This window comes from Trachemys scripta, chromosome 1, assembly GCF_013100865.1.
Source record: "Trachemys scripta elegans isolate TJP31775 chromosome 1, CAS_Tse_1.0, whole genome shotgun sequence".
NCBI classification, from domain to species: Eukaryota; Metazoa; Chordata; order Testudines; family Emydidae; genus Trachemys; species Trachemys scripta.
In genome coordinates, this window is record NC_048298.1 from 156,480,810 (window position 1) to 156,500,727 (window position 19,918).

Consider the following 19,918-nt stretch of genomic DNA (forward strand, 5'->3'; position numbering starts at 1 on the left):
TTGAGATCCCAATGCCTGATGGGGCCAAAAACATTGTCGCGGGTGGTTCTGGGTATATCTTCCCCCCTCTCCAGGGAAGCAATGGCAGACAACCGTTTCATGCCTTTTTCCTGGGTGAATAGTGCAGACGCCATACCATGACAAGCATGGAGCCCGCTCAGCTCAAGACAGCAGTCATGAACATTGTAAACACCTCGCGCGTTATCGTGAAGTTTATGCTGAACCAGAACTTGCAAAACCAGGCGGCGAGGAGTAGGCTACAGCAGCGAGAGTGATGAGGATATGGACATGGAATTCTCTCAAACCGCGGGACCCGGTGCTTTGGAGATCATGGTATTAATGGGGCAGGTTATAGCCGTGGAACGCTGTTTCTGGGCCCTGGAAACAAGCACAGACTGGTGGGACCACATTGTGTTGCAGGTGTGGGACGATTTCCAGTGGCTGCGAAACTTTCGCATGCGTAAGGGCACTTTCTTGGAACTTTGTGACTTGATTTCCCCTGCCCTGAAGCGCCAGAATACCAAGATGAGAGCAGCCCTCACAGTTGAGAAGCGAGTGGCGATAGCCCTGTGGAAGCTTGCAACGCCAGACAGCTACCGGTCACTCGGGAATCAATTTGGAGTGGGCAAATCTACTGTGGGGGCTGCTGTGATGCAAGTAGCCAAAGCAATCACTGAGGTGCTGCTACGAAAGGTAATGACTCTGGGAAATGTGCAGGTCATACTGGATGGCTTTGCTGCAATGGGATTCCCTAACTGTGGTGGGAACCCATATCCCTATCTTGGCACTGGAGCTCCAGGGTACCCAGTACATAAACCACAAGGGGTACTTTTCAATGGTGCTGCAAGCACTTGTGGATCACAAGGGACGTTTCACCAACATCAATGTGGGCTGGCCGGGAAGGGTTCATGACGCTCGCATCTTCAGGAACACTAATCTGTTTAAACGGCTGCAGCAAGGGACTTACCTCCCGGACCAGAAAATAACCGTTGGGGATGTTGAAATGCCAATAGTTATTCTTGGGGACCCAGCCTACCCCTTAATGCCATGGCTCATGAAGCCGTACACAGGCAGCCTGGAGAGGAGTCAGGAGCTGTTCAACTACAGGCTGAGCAAGTGCAGAATGGTGGTAGAATGTGCATTTGGCCGTTTAAAAGGTTGCTGGCGATCGTTACTGACTCGCTCAGACCTCAGCCAAACCAATCTCCCCATTGTTATTTCTGCTTGCTGTGTGCTCCACAATCTCTGTGAAAGTAAGGGGAAGACCTTTATGGCGGGGTGGGAGGCTGAGGCAAATCGCCTGGCTGCTGATTACACGCAGCCAGACACCAGGGCGATTAGAAGAGCACACCAGGAAGCGCTGTGCATCAGAGAAGCTTTGAAAACCAGTTTCATGACTGGCCAGGCTACAGTGTGAAATTTCTGTTTGTTTCTCCTTCATGAAAACCCCGCCCCTTTATTGACTCATTCTCTGTAAGGAACCCACCCTCCCCCTCCCCCCCAGCTTGCTTTCAAAGGAAATAAAGTCACTATCATTTAAAAATCATGTATTCTTTATTAATTGATTATAAACATAGGGAGAGAACTGACAAGGTAATCTGGGTGAGGTTTGGGAGGAGGATAGGAGGGAAGTAAAAGGCCACTGAAAAAATTCAATATAATGACAGCCTTTTGGTTGGGCTGACCACTGGGGTGGAGTGGGAGGGTGCATGGAGCCTCCCGCTTCCCCCTTCCCCCCCCCCGTGTTCTTACACATCCGGATGAGGAGGCTATGGAACATGGTGAGGGGGGAGGGAGGTTATACAGCAGCTGCAGCGACAGTCTGTTATCCTGCTGCCGTTCCTGAAGCTCCACCAGACGCCGGAGCATGTCCGTTTGATTACGCAGCAGCCCCAGCGTTGCAGCCTGCCACCTCTCATCTCGAGCATCCCTCATGACCTCACGTTCACTGGCATCTTTTCTAAATTTAGCTACCATGTCCTTCCACTCATTCAAATGAGCTCTTTCATTGCGGGTGCATTCCATTATTTCCATGAACATCTCGTCTCGCGTCCTCTTTCTCCGCCGCATTATCTGAGATAGCCTTTGGGACGGAGGAGGGAGGCTTGAAAAATTTGCAGCTGCTGGAGGGAGGGTTGAAAAAAAGGAGAAAAGTTTTTAAAATGATACATTTTACAGAACAATGCTTATACTCTTTCATGGTGAACAACACTATTCACATTACATAGCACATGTGATTTCAGTACAAGGTCGCATTTTCCATCTTAATATTGTGTGCCTATGGCTTTGGTGTTAGAGATCACAGACGCAGGTCTGGGCAACAGAATTCAGCTTGCATGCGGCCATGCTAAGCCATTGTCTTTCAGCTTCTGCGCCCTCCTTTCCCACATACCAAGCAAAGCCCGTTGACTGCTGCGGTTTTCCTGTTAACCTTCAGCAGCAGAAAACAAACTAACCCCCCCCCATCCAATTCTCTGGGATGATCGCTTTATCCCTCCCCGCACCGCGTGGCTGGTAACAGGGAAGATCCCTGTTAGCCAAACACGAAAAGCTCAGGGCCAATTCCCCCCCGCCCTGCGCTTGGCTAACTGCAGGGAAGGATTTCTTTTCAGCCACAGGCAAACAGCCCAGTAGGAATGGCCACCTCTGTCCCCTTAATTAAATTCCCGTATTTCAACCAGGTTACCATGAGCGATATCACTCTCCTGAGGATTACACAGCGAGATAAAGAACGGATGTTGCTTGAATGCCAGCAGACACCGGGACCATATGCTGCCAGGCTTTGTAATGCAATGATACCAGATTACTTGCTGCAAGCATAGCGTGGTCAAGTGTCCTACTATGGAGGACGGAATAAGGCTGCACTGCCCAGAAACTTTGTGGCAAGGCTTTTGGAGTACCTCCAGGAGAGCTTCATGGAGATGTCCCTGGAGGATTTCCGCTCCATCCCCAGACACGTTAACAGACTTTTCCAGGAGCTGTACTGGCCGCGAATGCATCCCCAGTCCTCAGGGCAAAGTAATCATTAAAAAACGCTTGCATTTAAAACAAGTTTTATATTTTTTTAAAAGGTAAACTCACCTGAGGTCCCTTCAATGGGGTCATGGTCTTGGATATTGGCTTGGGAGGGTACTTCAGTCAGGCTGAGAAAAAGATCCTGGCTGTTGGGGAGAACGGAGTGCTGGGTGCTCTCCGCAAGCTCGTCATCCTCCTCCTCCTCTTCCCTGTCCGCAGAATCCTCAGGTGTAGCTGATGAGATTATCCCCACCTCGGAATCCACGGTCAGAGGTGGGGTAGTGGTGGCGGCCCCCCCTAGAACTGCATGCAGCTCGGCGTAGAAGCGGCATGTCCGCGGCTCTGACCCGGAGCGACCGTTTGCCTCTTTTGTTTTTTGATAGGCTTGTCTGAGCTCCTTGACTTTCACGCGGCACTGATCTGAGTCCATCTCTCCATCATGCCCTTGGAGATTTTTTCAAAAGTTTTGGCATTTCGTCTTTTTGAACGAAGTTCTGCTAGCACTGAATCCTCTCCCCATATACCGATCAGATCCAGTACCTCCCGTACGGTCCATGCTGGTGCTCTTTTTCGATTATCGGCCTGCATGGTTACCTGTGCTGATGAGCTGAGCTATCTGTGGTCACCTGTGCTCTCCACGCTGGGCAAACAGGAAATGAAATTCAAATGTTCGCGGGGCTTTTCCTGTCTACCTGGCCAGTGCATCCGAGTTCAGATTGCTGTCCAGAGCGGTCACAATGGTGCATTGTGGGACAGCTCCCGGAGGCCAATACCATCGAATTGCGGCCACACTAACCATAATTCGAAATGACAATATCGATTTTGGCGCTACTCCCCTCGTCGGGGAGGAATACAGAAATCGATTTAAAGAGCCCTTCATTTCTAAATAAATGGCTTCGTTGTGTGGACGGGTGCAGGGTTAATTGGATTTAACGCTGCTAAATCCAAATTAAAGTCATAGTGTAGACCAGGCCTAAGGCTAAACAACAGTGTCTGAAATGACTCTTTCAAGTAGTGGTTTCTGCAATCGGATGTCTTGCGAGGCTTATAGGGAAGTATCAGTACAATTATATCAAAAGATTGCTTCAAAAATAGTGCACAAAAAGTCTGAGCATCCTTTACTTGCTCAAACCATTGCTTTCCCATTAATTGTTGCTTTTTAAATTGTATATTTCAGATCCGTTTTTTAAAAAGGAAGGAGATAATGTTTCAATTCCATGTGAATTTATGGCTGAAGGGTCTCCATATGCTAAAGACTTCATAGTTACTTGGACAATAATCAGAACTGCATCTACCTTGGTTTTGGCATCCTCCGACAACTCATCACAACCCCCTGAACAGTTTAAACCTCGATTCTCTTGGGAGAAAATCAATGAACAGAACTACTCAGTAATCTTAAGGGATCTTACTCCGGCAGACAGTGGAGAATACATGTGCAATATTTCAACACCTCACTATACACAACTCACTGTAAGAATTTTGCAAGTTGAGGGTAAGTTGCCGCAATTTCTACACTGCAGGTTGGGGAGAAAAAGGTCAATTCAAATCTGCAAAATGTCAGGAAAAATGACCTCAAGTCCTCTGAGAGACACAAGTTGAAGTTAATTTAACCATAAATTCCTTTATTGAACCAAAGACCTAATGGTATTTATACAATTGCTCTAAACGTGCCTACAAAGCTGTTTACTACATCCAAACAGTAACAAAACATTTATAGGCATTTGATCAAGATAGTTACAAATTGGCTAACCCCAGGGATGTTTAGACCCATACTGGTTGGCTCCAACTTGGTCAGACAGGTATTAACAATGCACCCTTTAAGAGTTTACTCTTTTATTCCCTTTAACAAACAAGTGATGGCATTATCAATGGTCAGATCTTAGCTAAGGTCAGATGGAGTTTCGTCTATAGCCAATTCTTTACTGCACCTGGTACCCAATTAATTATATTTTATTTCTATTATTTTAGGCCAAACCTTAAATAAGTTAACACTGGTATTTTGAAGGGTTGCTACAAGTGTAATACGATTACTCTTCTTTATTATGGTATCATTCTTCTTGGTTCCATGCTTTGGGCCAATTGTTCATGCTAATATCCCAACTCATTTTAAAATCATAGTTCATCTAAATCTAGTGTGGGCCTATATTCCTACAGAGTAGGGCCGGCTCTGGCTTTTTTGCCACCCCAAGCCAAAAAAAAAACAACCACAAAAACCTGCGGTGCCGCCGGAGCCAGGGTGCAGGGGGACTCCCTGCACTGGTGCCCCCGCTAGAGGGGGGGAGGGGGAGGGAGCGGGGGGAGAGAGAGAAGAGGGGCGGCCAGGGCTTTAGTGGGGCGCTGCCACGCGGCCCCAACCGCTGCACCACCTGCCAAGAGGGCTCCACGCCGCGGTCGGCTGGGAGGGAAGGACGCGGGCTGCCCTACCGGGCTTGCTGCAGGGCGCTCCCCTCCTCTGCGCCACCGCCCCCTACAGGGTGGCCAGAGCAGAACAACAACAACAACAAAAAAGTGGCCGAGCCACCCTAGGATTGGGCGGAATGCCACCTCGTACAATCTGCTGCCCCAAGCACCAGCTTGCTCGGCTGGTGCCTGGAGCCGGCCCTGCTACAGAGGTAGAATAATGTTGTAGTATTTTATTAGAGAAATATTGATCTGGATGAGAAAAAAGCAAGGTTAGACTTTTCTGAACATTGAGATTTATTTACTTGAGAGATTTGGAGATTTTTTTTTATATCAGTAGCTGATTTTGGACACAGCCTTGTGAGGTGCCAAGTGTTGACTTCAGCTGGAACTGAGAGTGCCCAGCAACTTGCAGGATCAGGCCCTAAATGCCGTCTGTTGATGGAGACATCTTGGCACCAACTGCCTTCAGACATATGGTAAACTCACAAACCGCACTCTACAATGCCAGCTGATAAAGAAAATTCACTGGACGTCAACACAGTTATTTTGTATTTTTTTCAATTTTATACCAAATAGAAGACATTTATTTAGACTTACAAAAGTGAATTTTTATATGCATGGCTAAACTTTATGAGACCTGTAGTGGATTTTTAGCTGTGAGACCTCTTGGCTATATTTATCATTGTAGTGCTGGGGACTCAATGAATAGCTTATCCATCTCTTTCCAGTTCTCTCTCAGTGAAGGTCAAATAGTAAGTTAAATCTAGTATTCAGAATTTATAATGTAAACAATTGTTAGGGAATGTAATTTGTTGTTTGGAGTTTTTTCTCCATGCAGTACTTGAAAGCGAAAACAAACAAAAAAATCTCCTCTCAATCACAGCGTTTGAGAAGCATGGGCTGTTAAATGCAATTACTTAGACCGGAGCTGGTTTAGGGATCCCAGTTCAGTCTTAAGTAAAATGAGAACTTTAAAGTACCTCACTTGCTGAGTGGAGAGGGAAAAGGGAAGAGATACAGCTGGACGTAATGAAGGGTGATGGAGAAAGAAGCAGTAAATTTAAACTGTGCCCTACCATCTCCAAGCTTGGTGCAGATCTGAGAACAGACAGTGTTGCTTCAAGTGTGTGTGTGTCTGTGAAAGTTTAAATAGTATAGAGCAAAGAAAACAGGAGGTTTGTTTGTTAGACAGGATTCCACACAATGCGAGTTCTAGCTTTGTCTTTGTGTCTCAGAGAGCACACCCTGTGTGAGGAGCAAAGGTTTTAATTTAGGGACAGGAAAGGATCACGTTGTTCTATGGCATGTGTTAGCCAGGAGCTCAGACTAGATGATCTCATTGGTCGTTTCTGGCCTTGGCATAGGCGCCGACTCCGTGGGTGCTCCAGGGCTGGAGCACCCCCGGGGAAAAATTAGCAGGTGCTCAGCACCCACCGGAAGCCAAGCTCCCCCTGCCCTCTCCTCGCCTACTCCTCCTCCGAACGTGCCGTGTCCCCGCTCCTCCCCCTCCCTCCCAGCGCTTCCCATCACCTTGCCGCCTAACAGCTGTTTGGCGGTGCTTTGGACTTTCCGGGAGGGAGCAGGAGGATCAGGGAAGTGGTGCACTCAGGGGAGGAGGTGGAGAAGAGGCGGGGCAGGAACTTGGGGGAAAAGGGGGGAATGGGGGTGGAGACTTTGGGGAAGGGGTGGAATGGGGGGGCGAGGGTGCTGCACAGGTGTTGGGGGGGTCAAGCAACCACCGGGCAAAAGGGAAGTCGGCGCCTATCGGCCTTAGAATCTAAGAATTCATGAATGTGGCTCTCAAATACTTCAGTTAATTTACCTTCATTCTCAAGATTTCTCCTGCAGTTGCAAATTTGAAATAAGATCTCTCTCTGTATACTTGGGATGGGTTTTATTACAAATTAATAAACAAGCAAACTTAAAATGAAAAAAACTTGCTAAGGCTAACTGCTATAAACTTTTACTAACCTAACTGGGAATGAGAGAGACTAATTATCAAATCAAGATCACAGATGGAACTGAGTCAATAAATCAAGGGATTTATTGAATTGACTCACCAACTAATTGAGTAATCAGATTGACAGAGCTGACCGCACAGGGTCAGTTCTTACAAATGGTAACTGCAAGATTAAAGGAGGCAGTTGTCTGTTTTGCTCTAAACCCCAATTGTACGATCTTGCTCCTGGCAACTACGCAGGCTGAACGTCTTAGATTGAGAATCAAACTTGTTTGCCTCTTGGCACTCAAGGTAATATTTAGCCTCCTCCCAACATTCCTATGTGCTTAGTGACTTATTGTTGGCTTCTCCCTGATCTGACTACCCTACTTGGATAACATAGCAACTCTTACTTCCATTTTATAGAGCAGAGGGGTTTTGCTGTCCTCTTCGACTACCTGGTATCAGGGCCACCCAGAAGAGGGGGCAAAATGGGCAGAGAGTGCCTCCACTGAGTGGCACTGCAACCCCAGGTGTCAGATCACAATGCTACTTCCTGAAATTTGACTCTGTGGTTCCTCTGTCACAATAATAAAACAGGGAAAAAAGGTTGCTTAAGGAAAAACAAAGATTAACTATTTGCTTGTGTGGTCTTCAGAGTCAAGAATGCAGCTTGTGGGACCAGGTGATGTGGTCTCTGGTTAGTACCTCTCACCAGCATGGTCTTCTGGGCAACTTGGCTGGTGAGGCTTGTGTAGCCTGTGGTTGTCTTTGTCTCCTGTTTCTATAGGACCAGCTTTTGAAAGCAGGGATGTCAGCCTTTGTTGGTGTTGTGGTGGTCCAAGAACACACATTCTTCCCCGTAACGGTCAAAATTGTAGTTCTAGCTTATTCCACCCTATGGCACCTGACCTCCCTAGAGGTTTTCTGAGCAACTCAGGGCATTGTTGCATATCTTGGACCCTCACAATGTGGTCCAATCATGGGCAAGCTTGATCCTTGGTCAGTTTGGAAAGCCCTCCTTTTCAGTAATCCATCATTAGGTCACAAGCATGTGTACTCCAAAAATATAAAAAGAGTGGGGGCAAGCAGGAGATGACTCTAAGGAAGCAATCTCACCCTGAAAGAGGAGGGGAGGGGCTACAGTTGGAGGGTGCAGATGGCTCCAAGTTCCTTAAAAGGCCATAACACATTCATGAATATGACTAATGGCCCAACGAACATCTCCTTCTCCTTTCAGATGGGAAGCCAACAATTCTGTTTTGAGTCTCCTGAAACAATTTTTTTTCTTTAAAACCCTTCCTGCAAAAATCAATCAGTCATGGTCTGAGGTTTCATCCTGATCCGAGACTCAATTCTTCTTACAGAAATGCAAAATGTTTCACTGGAAGGGATTTCCATTTCCCAGCCAGCTATACTACCAGGTATAATATTTACTGCTGAGTGGTCCGGTTGCAAAGCAGTGGGGCTACTCATGGTAGTGAGCACTATATCCAAAGACAGTATTTACAGGATGGGGCCAGTTGATCTTGTTTTTAATTAGACTGTTATGGAAGTCACCAGCCATGGCCCCTCTCCCCATAAGGCCACACACACACAGCTCTGCCTTGAGACTGTGGCAGTAAGCAAAGGAGCGTGTTTTCAGCCATTTGGGTTTCAAATGTACTTATTATTTGAAAATGTATATTCTCTTAAGATTGCAGGACCTTAAAATCTTTTATTACAAATTAAATTGCAATTCAGTGTTAAGATTACAGTCATGTTAATTGAAAGAACAGATTAGTTCCCAGCTCAGTTAGAACTTTATGAATTACAAACAGGAAAGAAGTAATAGACTCATGCCCATTAGAATCATAGAATATCAGGGTTGGAAGGGACCTCAGGAGGTCATCTAGTCCAACCCCCTGCTCAAAGCAGGACCAATTCCCAGCTAAATCATCCCAGCCAGGACTTTGTAAAGCCTGACCTTAAAAACCTCTAAGGAAGGAGATTCCACCACCTCCCTAGGTAACCCATTCCAGTGTATTGTGGACTGTTGTGAGTATTAAGTCAAGCTTGCACTGCTGTGTATTTCACTTAGATGGAGCACATAAGCTTTAAACCTTCTGAGACACTTGAGAAATGTTAATATTGTCTGTTTGTTTGAAATTAATATGAACTATATATTTTTAGAAAAATCCTCACGTCACCATTGGATAGTTATAGTGTCACTGATCCTCATCATTGCCTTTGCTATATGGTGTGCTGTGAAGGTATGTATTACTTTAATATCTGTTTTTGTAAAATCCCTTAGAACGAGATGTATGTAAAAATATAACTACCAGTACTACTAATAAGGTCAGAATTTGGATGCTTGACAAGCATATTTGATTTGTTTTAGTTAAGAAGCTGGCAAAAGACTGAAAATATAAAATCATAGGTCGTAATTAATATTCCCCTGTTTCTGCTACTCCTTATGATTAATAGGCAACCCCAATGCCCCTATAGATTGCAAGCAATGTCTACGTTGCTCTGTTTTAGATGTTGTGTTGGCTGAGTGATCCAGGGTAGGTTCCTTTTGCTCTGCATATACCTAAGGTGAGGTCAGGAAGTTGTTTTTCTCTTCAAGAGCACACTGCACCAAGCAGATCTAAAAAACAATCCCCAAATAGTCTACATTGAAAGAGAAGCTTCATGCAAGCATATTAGCTTTAAACTGGCAAAAAATTAATCTAGATGCATCCAATCTCTGTTATTGAAATGAAAAATCAATTGCTTACATACACCTCTACAGAGCTTCTCTTCCCCCAAACTCTTTCAATCCTTTTCTGAGACACAGATCCAAAGTTTTTAGGGATCCCCAGGGGTTGGGTCTGGTTTGCTGCAGATCCCAAGCCCTCTAAGGTTATAGGCCACCCCCTGCCCATTCTTAGGGTATATCTATACTACAGCAGCTACAGCATGCTATAGGTAGCTATAGGTACAGTTGCTACAGTGTAGACATTTCTACATAGATGGAAGGGTATTTTCTGTCACTGCAGGTAATCGATCTCTCTGAGAGGAATTCTTCCATCATCTTAGCTGCATCTACAGAGGTGGTTAAGGTCAACCTAACTGCATTACACGATGCAAAATTTTCCCCAGCACTGAGCGGTGAACTAGGTCGACTTGTTTTAGGTTTAGACTGGGCCTCACTCTTTGTACTGCTTTATTCCTTTCCATGTGTTTAGTGTAATAAAGGAACCTATGGGCTTCAATCCCTCACTCTGACCTAAACCAAATTCTTTTTTAATGTGGACTTCGTCCATGATGACAACTGTGGTGCATTGAGGACTGCATTAGAATTGTAAGCAATCAGTTCAGGAGACTGCTTGCAGGCTAGGGAGACTCTAACAAAGCATGTGCTTGGTGTTGATTTGAAAAGAGCCAGTTTAAAGGAAGAAGATGTGATTTGTGCCTCCCTGTCTTAGGAGCAGCCTGCTTGTCTTCTCTCTGGTTTGGGTTCTTGTGTATTATTTTGAATTCTGTGAAATAGAGCAGTGTGATGTTGCAACCTTCTAGCAAGATTATTTGTTTTTATCTAATTTCTCTGTTTGTATCCTATAACATAACAGATAAGACAGTGAAGGATGGAGCCATAAAATAAAGAGAGAGCAAAGATAAAATGGCTGCATATGGACAGTTTACAATGTAATGAAGAAGGAGAAGATTTCATAACATATGATCAGAGACTTGAGCAGTATTTTAATGCAAATGCTATGGAAGATATAGATGACTGTTTCCTAACATTGGTGTGTAAAACCACTTTTGCGGTACATAAAAGTTTTCTGCAAGAACCTGACGAGCTGGAATATGAGAACATAAAAGAGATTCTAAAGAAGCATTTTTGTGCCTATTGCCAATTTTTTAACAGACCCATATAAGTTTCATCTAAGAAACCAGCTAGAAGGAGAAAGTATCTGAATTTTTGGCAACCCTGAAAAAACTGTCCACCATTCTGTTTTGGTAATTTTCTGAAGGAACTCTCAGATCAATCTGAATTAAGAAAGAGGTTGTTGGATGTTGTGTATCACAAGGAACTGCCACTAGATGAAGACTGCTCTATTTGAATCCACACAAAAAGTGTGCCAAAATTTGAAAATAAATTGGCCTCATCGTGCTGGGTTGGAAAGAAGGGCCTCAGCAGTGGATGAAAGAAACACCACCACCCGGTGGCACCTGTCATAGGAGCCAAACAGAACAAAGGGAGCCCTGTTTCTGCTGTCTGGGGACACGACACTGGCAGGAGCACTGCACACTGCACCAGGGTACAGCGAAGGATCCACCAAAAGGAAGCCATAAGTGTCTACATGTAGGAGCCACCATCCTAGTTAGGTGGTGACTGTCAGGGTTGGAAGCAGGTTGTTCCCTGGAGGAAAGGATGCATGAGCCATACCATTTCACAGAACTGTATGTGGTGGGAAATGGGACAAACATATCATCCCCTGTATTATGATAACGTAAAGGTAAATGACATGATATTGACAATGGAAGCAGATACAGGAGCAACCATATCTGTGATCTCTGGGGGCGGGGTGGGGAGGAGTTAAAATTTTTTTCCTCCTGGGTTAAGATGAAGAGAAATAATGTACTTGGACAGCATTACAATTAAGGGCAGATAGCTGTGTTAGGCAGCCTCTCTGTTACTCTAATTTATATAGATATCTATTCACCATTAGAGTTAATTGTGAGTGAAGGAAATCCTCCTTCCCCCACTGATGGACACAAACTAGCTATACAAGTTTAAACTGGATTGGAGAGTGGTGCACGACATGCCTGATAGAGCTGGGGAACTGAAAAACACAAAGCTGTGGGTGGATTGTACAGATGTGGGTTTGGAAAGAGGCAATAACTGAGAGGCTGGTTGTGTTTGACAAGGCCTAAATTCCTTAAGGCTAGACCTGTGCCTTATGTTCCGCAGAAGCCTGTGGGAAAAAACGTGAAAAACCCACAACATAAACCTCCCAGGTTTTTCTGCCTTGGGCAGTGATGGTGCAAAATTACAGGGGAGGGATAAAGTGGGGGGGAAAAGTGTGGTAAAGAAGATATTGGACCTATTGACACATTTGATAGCGTTAATGAAGAGGTACATTGACTGTTACCAGATAAAAGCTCAGTATGATTACAGAATGTGGCCCCTGAAGCAAGAAGAGATTGTTTGGGTTTTTGTTGGCTGGAGAAGGAGGAATTAGTGTGGAAGATGGTGGCCAAGAGAGGAAGAGTTCCCCTGCTGGGCATGAGGACAAAGTTTGGATGGCCCTTTCTTTCCCTGACACGTACCACTGGCCACAGCCTGTAGCAAAATGGCAGACCCGGCTGTAAGGTTAAACTTGTAATTTAGTTTTTATGGTTGTGTTTATTAATTAAGGAATTTACAGGGGATGAGTGTGCTGTTTGGAGGAATGTGTGGGTATTGCAAACTATTGCTTTAAGAGCAGGGTGAGGGTGATTCTCTTGTCTAGCCTTACAGCCTAAGGGGGCTCTGTAGCAAAGCATGAGATTGGCTCGGAGTTTCTTTGAAAAGAGCTAGGTTAAAGCAAGGTGGGGAGAGTTGGGCCTTCCTGCTTTAGGGAGCAGCCTGTTTTTCTTCATCTCCGTCGGGGCCGGCGCAACCCATTAGGCGACGTAGGTGGTCGCCTAGGGCACTACAATTTGGGGGGTGGCAACCGTGGCGGTCCCACCGCCTCTGTGGGGGGACGGCATTTTGGGGCGGGACCTTCCACCGCCTAGGGCAGCAGAAAAGCTGGCGGCGCTCCTGGTCTCCGTGTTTGGGTTTGTGTTATCGTTCAGGGTTCTACAAAACACTGTTATGTTGCAACCTTTCAGCAACAGTAGCTATGTGTTTTACACTGTGTTTTCTCTGTGCATACACTGTGCACATAACAGAAAGCAAGCTTGAATTGCTGAGCAAGAAAACTGTCTGCTGCTGTTTGCTCCTACTATATTCAGGGAAACGGGACGTTGGGCCACACTACTTAGAATTTGGAATGATAGCACATAAACTGCAAACCAACATTAGTATCAATAGCAGTGTGAGTGTGGAAGCACAGCCTGGCCGAGTACACACACTCCCGAAATTGAAGGATACATACTAGGCACTGCTCAGCTGTGCTGCTGCTGCCCGTGCTACCCCAGCTACACAGCTATTTATACTCGCACTAGCTCTCTTCAAGCTACCTCAAGGATGTATATGTGAGCAGGGGAAATCACATCCCTAACTTGTAGTATAGATGTAGCCAGAGAAAGAGAGAAAACAGGCTGCTTGCTGAGGGCAGGTCTACACTTAAAACAGTGTAGCTGCACCGCTGTAGTGCTTTAGTGAAGAGAGCTTTCCCATTGGTGTAGTTAATCCACCTCCCTGAGAGGCAGTTGGTGGGAGGAGCCCTCACGCTGACATAATGCTGTCTACAATGAAACTTAGGTTGGTACAACTACATCGCTCAGGGGTGTAGAGTTTTTACACCCCTGAACAATGTAGTTCTAGCAAAGTAATTCTGTAGCGTAGACCCTACCTTGCTTTAAGGTGATACTTTCCAGACTGTCTGTGGGAGGGTCTGCCATGCGTTGCTACAGAGCCCCTTAGCCTGTAAGCAGGACAAGGGAACCACTCAGCCCTGCCTCCCAACTTTTTCCACTGATAGCTTGCAGTTTGAACACTGTCGTCAATATAACTCTGCCAAGCCTGGGCCCAAAAGGTTCCTTCCTCCCAGGGCCACATTCACTGCTTCATTCACATTCTGGTCCAATCTGCTTCTGATACACAGACACACTGGCAACTCCATCACTCAATCCCCTGATTTTTGTAATCAGTCCCGGGGAACCCCTCTTTTTCTGCCTGAGTTACCTTTTTCTCAGGCCTTCCCATGCAGTCTAGTGCCTTGGGAGGTGGCTTGTATTGTTTCAGCGTTTGTTAAACATCGAAGCCAGGTTTAACACAACATACCACTTTCCTGAAAGGTTTTTTGAACCCTGTTAATTTTTAAATGAAAAACACACTCTGAGCATTGCCCCATGTGTGTCAACACACACACACACACACACAACACACACACACGTTTTCTGACATGCAGGGCTGCCAGAGTGAATATGGGAAGCCAAAGTAAATTATAATCTGGTAGGGAAAAACATTAATGGAAACCTAGAATTGGGTTTAAAGTCTAAACCTTAAAAAAAGCCACATATAACATTGGTATATTACCCTGAGGAATTAAAACCCAATTTTTTAATTTTAGATTTTTCTGTCTGCCAGCTGATTTTCAATGCACAGATGACACGAAAACCCCTCTATCATTCTTCCTAAAACAAGTCCAGCTAAGGAGTCACGTTGCCTTTTTTCTGTCTGCTATGACTGTAGACTGTTTTTAAAAATGCAGGCTAATCTTAGGTTTTGGAGCCATAGGTGAATCACCCTGTGTGGGTTCCCATGCAGTTTCCTCCTCATCTCTGCCCAAGACCCCACCACCTCTGTATACCCATGAATGCTTCCCTAGATCAATTACCTACTGTCTGCAGTCACTTCATGGTGGTGGTCTCCCATCACAGTTGTGATGAGCCAAAACCTCTAGTGGCCCACATTCACAGCCATGGGAAGTCAAGATGGTGAGCTGAAGCTCAGCTTTCCAAGAGGAGAGCAGCAGGGGAGGGAAGGTTAGGAGTTTGTCAGTCTCTCTCCGACATGAAACTGGTATGGGACTGCGGCTGGCAGGATGGGTGTGAGTAAGTGGCATAGGGCCATAACTGTGGAAGGCTCCCCCCTGCACATGGTCACTTTAAAACTCTTTGTATGAAGAATGTTAACTTCGGAAATGTGAATGACTTTGTCCTTGTGTTGTGTGTGTGTGTGTGTGTGTGTGTGTGTAGTTGCATTACTGACAATTAGGCTTTGTTCCAAGATAATAAGCAGGGCAATCAGCAGGATTCAAGTAGTTTTTTTGAGCTCTGGGACCAGGCCTCAACAAGTTTAAGGGAAAGAAAAACACTGCAAAATCTGGTTTGGGTTTTCATTTCATTTTTATTTCTTAAGGTGCCTATTCTACTTTAACTGTGTAGCTCATCAATTAATAGGAAGCATCAAACACTGTTCAGTCTTCAGTTACTCAGTGCATAGTATGTTTACTCCTCTTCTTGAACCTGAAATGTGATTTTTATGAGAGAGACAGTATGATTCAATTAAGAATGAAAATATTTACATAGTTTTTTAAAGAGTAAATTCTCAAGTATCAGACAAAAGCTTCTATTCCCTTTCACTCATTCTATTAACAAATTCTCACTGGCATAAGCATAAACTGGCTTAGCTTTCTTGAAGTCAGTGGTGCTATACTGATTTCCACCAGCTGAGAATACAGATCAGTTTCTTGTCCTGATACTATTATGTATGTTATTAACAGCTTATGAATTTCATGCAGCACTGTTAGGACATACACCACAGTTCTGTGGTAATATAGCACATTCTATTGAAACTGTTCTCGCTAAGGGCTTGTCTACATGAACACTTAGTTTGCAGCAAGTCGGGGTGTATATGTATCCATCACTACCTTCCTGGGCACTAAGTGTTTGTGTGGACCTTTCTGCTGTGCTCTAAAAGTTCCCTAGTGCTTTTTGATCTTTCCCGCTGTGAAATGGGAGTAGATCAAAGTGCACGAGGGAACTTTAGTGCACGGAGGGGCACCAGTCATTTCAACCATGTCACTCCCCTCTTAGAATCCCTCTGTTGGCTACTGCATATAACTCAAGCTTAGCAGCTTCAGTGTTCCACATAACGCTGCCCTGCCCTACTTATCTGAGCTTGTCTTGCTGCACGGTGCCCTGCTGTTCTACATAGTTTCTTATGTTGCACAGCACTCAGCACTGTAGCATCTGAGCACCTATCAGTAGTTCAGTAAGCAACGTGACTGGTGGCTGTCACATGTTTCTCATCCTCTCCTGAGGGAGAGAAGCATGTGCAAATGGAAGCATCCGCTGCCTCCCTTCTGCGGGTGTTCCCACCCTCAGCCACTAATCTGTCAACTTCTCATATCAGCACTTCCATGCCTTTTTCCACACTGCCTCTTTGCAGGGCACAGACTTACTGAGCTCATCTACAAGGCCTTTACTCTCTCAGCATTTAAGTCCCTCTTGAAGATCTACATTTGCCATGTGGCGTACAGTTGAATTAGCTCACAAGGAAAACTGTACCCCATTCTCTTGAACCTCTATTTATTTGTTCTTAGACTGAGCTTCTTAAGAAAGGAACAAGGTACTTGTCTGTCAATGACTGATGAATGCAAACAATGGATGCTGCTATTAAGAATTAAATTAAAATTTATTTGAATCATATTAAGATAATTATGTGTAATAGTATAAATTATAATAATTTATAAGATTACATGAAATACAAGATGGATTTTAATAAATCTATGCAACAGCTTGGCTTTGTGTGTAACATGAATTCATGGGACTGGAAGAACTTGGACAGTCACCAGAAAAATGCACTTTCAGAAAGTAGCAAGTGAATAAAAACCCCCCCAAGTTTTTTTTTTTTTTTTTTTTTAAAGCTACACAACATTGAGGAAGCCACATTTTCACCAATAGTTCCAGCACTAGCACAGGGCCTAAAGGTATAGGAGGCCAAATCCTGAGCTGGCGTAAGGCAGTGGGGCTTCATTGTCGAGAAAGGTATATCAGTTTAAACCACTGGAGGACCTAGCCCAGTATTATTTGTTCTGGTATGGGCAGGCAAAGGAAATTGGAAAAATCTTGCCTCACAATAGATATCATAACAGAAAGGAGAGGGTGATTGGATAAAGTTTCCTTTTTAAGTTCTGGGGCGAGAGAGAAAGATTTTCTTTATCCCGTCATTGCTGGGGTTGGTCACCCGAGTCATGCATTTCTAAAATCTTGAGCCTCAGAGTTTAGATTATGCCTCTAAGTCAACTGGACAACACAATAAAGATCATTCCAACTCCTTGTTCAATGCCTCATATGTGGATGAGGAGCGTACTTGAACCTGTTACCATTTGGGCAATCAAAGGCTCTCTTACGCTCAACTGCAGGTCACACCACATCCCCAAAGATAAGTAATTTGGAATCTTTATTCAACAGCTTGGTGGTAAGTTCTCTTTACTCCAAATGCAAACCCACAAATATTAATAAAATATGAATGACTTAGAGCGCTATACAGCCAATCACTAACACCCCAAACCACGAATGTTCCACCCAACTCCAAAAGCTATCACCCCCCACACTGAAAGTGCAGTTTCAAGATGAAGGTGAAATTGTGTGTAACTAAAAAATCTGCGTAACAGCTGTGTTAGTCTGTATCCGCAAAAAGAAGAACAGGAGTACTTGTCGCACCTTAGAGACTAACAAATTTATTAGAGCATAAGCTTTCGTGGACTACAGCCCACTTCTTCGGATGCATATAGCTATATGCTCTAATAAATTTGTTAGTCTCTAAGGTGCCACAAGTACTCCTGTTCTTCTTTTTTAAAAAATCTGCCAGTGCCATGATCCTCAGGCTGCACTGTATTGTGGAAGAGGCCCTATAGGACAGGTAGAAATCCATGTTACATTGCAAGAAATGGTGCTTTTGAATATCCACTATCAAAGAATAGTATTTGATTATGTTTAGCAAAAAACCCTCTTTGGGTTACAGCTGCTTAAGTAATAAAGTTTGTATTGGGATATATTAAGAACATGTTTCTTTGGCAGGTTATAAGGTTCAGGTCACCCACCCAAAGTTTTTCAGTAATGTAAAAAAATAGAAGGCTGCATTGAAAACTCATATTTCGATCTGGTTCAAATTTATGATATGGAATAATTTTCCTATCTCGTATAGTACCTTTGTAGAGCTGTGCTGATCAGTTTGCCTTCCTCTGCAAGTATGTGTGCACATGTGTCAGTGTGCAGAGACTCACTTATTCTGCAGAATAACACCGTACCTTTTTTATCCCAATATCTCTTGTCTTGGTCCTCAGTTTATTAACTTGAGATTCAGCTATTTCAGCCCGTTCTTCAGCATCATCCAGCTCATGTTGCTGCTTCCTGTACTTTGCAAGATACTGATTGGATTGTGCTTCCTGGTAAGACAAAGGATTAGACACATTTTTCCCCTGTAGGTTTGAAGATGATGATCTTCAGTGTCAGGCAAGGTTCAAGTGTGGGAGACTAAGCGGCAAATATCTGTGGGGCTTAACCAACCTTTGCGATGCAAACATTTAGTCAAATGTTTTGCGGGTTCCAGCAGTATTCCCCATTTTAAGGGAAACTCTCAGGATGGAAAAAAAAACCAAAACCCTTTTAACATGGAACTATGTTATAGGCATTTTTCAGTGATCACTGACTTAGCGGGTTAACAGAATGTCATGAAAAGTTTCACTCTGGTTGATCCAAACCCCTTGCCCAGGATACAAAGAAAGACAGCCCCTGAAAACTATATCCATACACAACCCCAAGTGCAAGCTGCTTAAGGTGGAACGGGTAGGGAGGGCACGGTGTAAATCAGGACTACGTAGATCTTCTGCTAAGCTGAATATATTTAATAAAGCTGCTAAATGATTTTTAGTACATGAAGGCCCCGAGACCCAGATCCTCAAAGGTATTTAGGTGCCTAACTCTCATTGGTTTCAATGGGAGGTGCCTAAATGTCTCTGGGGATGTGGGCTCAAATGACCAAGGATGCAATTGTAAGTGAGGGCATGACTTGATTAAATAAATATATACATAAAAAACCCATTCCATGTCACAACTGTTCCTGTCACTTACAGCTTCCTCAGCTTGATGCTTATAGCTTTTCACTTTTAATTGCAGCTTATCGATCAGCTCCTGCATCCTGGTCAGATTCTTCTTATCTTCCTCTGCCTACACCAAGCAAACAGAAAAAAATGCTTTAATGATATGGACAGGCAGAAGGTATAAGTATGTCACAAACGGAGTAAGTTTTGTGAGGCAATTATTTCTATCACATTGGAAATTTAGGACTTTGAAACAAAACTGTTCAACTTGTATCACTATGTATAGAGAGAAGAAAAAATATTCTAGTGGACTGACCAAGGGTATGTATTTGTTTCAACAGTAAAAACAACACTGAGCAGTGGAAAGAACGATCAGGAAATATATTTAGAAAGTATCAAGCATAGTGATACAGACTCCCTAACGGATGATGCAAAGATGATGAAGGGCATTTCTACTCTATAGAATAAAAATGGTACTCCAGTGCAGATCTTCTCCCTGTGCATGTGGAAGCTTATCTTTTTATTCCAATGAAAAAGTAAGTTTAATCTATTTTATTCTGGTTAGCAGGGTCAACACTTGAGTGAGAGAGCTGGAGTCTCCTTCACATGCATCAAGAAAAATGGTACCTACGGCTGCACCTCAGCAGGTTTAAATAGCACCAGGTTAAAAATGCCAAAGTGCCAACTACACTAGACTAACAATTGTTTAGGTTAATTGAGGGTAGCATTGGAAAGTGTTTTTCTAAAATTCACTAGCATTGACAAAGCTTTCAGCAATGCTGATTTCCACTGGGAGAAGGATGCAGTTCGAAAGTGTATTTGAAAGAAAACA

The 19,918-nt window shown here is 44.2% G+C and overlaps 2 protein-coding genes across 8 annotated transcripts in view; one reads left to right on the top strand and one right to left on the bottom strand.

The window, feature by feature from the left end:
- Window positions 1–15,221, top strand: part of HHLA2 (HERV-H LTR-associating 2) — a 33,730-nt gene extending 18,509 nt beyond the window's left edge. The window contains exons 6-9 of one of the 5 annotated variants that reach the window (XR_004648228.1): window positions 4,193–4,507; window positions 8,598–8,781; window positions 9,530–9,609; window positions 10,951–15,221. Coding sequence is in view for 4 of the 5 variants with exons in the window: in XM_034790681.1 (XP_034646572.1) it covers window positions 4,193–4,507; window positions 9,530–9,666 (452 nt within the window). In the remaining variant the exon portion in view is untranslated. The other 4 variants (XM_034790700.1, XM_034790691.1, XM_034790681.1 and 1 more) reach the window with 4 other exon arrangements.
- The window catches only part of MYH15 (myosin heavy chain 15), a 78,590-nt gene continuing 62,295 nt past the window's right edge, over window positions 3,624–19,918 (bottom strand). The window contains exons 41-43 of one of the 3 annotated variants that reach the window (XM_034790645.1): window positions 19,118–19,213; window positions 18,295–18,432; window positions 3,624–3,655 (exon numbers count right to left, since the gene is read on the bottom strand). In XM_034790645.1, coding sequence (XP_034646536.1) covers window positions 3,638–3,655; window positions 18,295–18,432; window positions 19,118–19,213 — 252 coding nt within the window. In that variant the 3' untranslated portion in view covers window positions 3,624–3,637. Of the gene's footprint in view, window positions 3,656–15,366; window positions 15,506–18,134; window positions 18,433–19,117; window positions 19,214–19,918 lie in introns of those variants that run through there. The other 2 variants (XM_034790640.1, XM_034790632.1) reach the window with 2 other exon arrangements.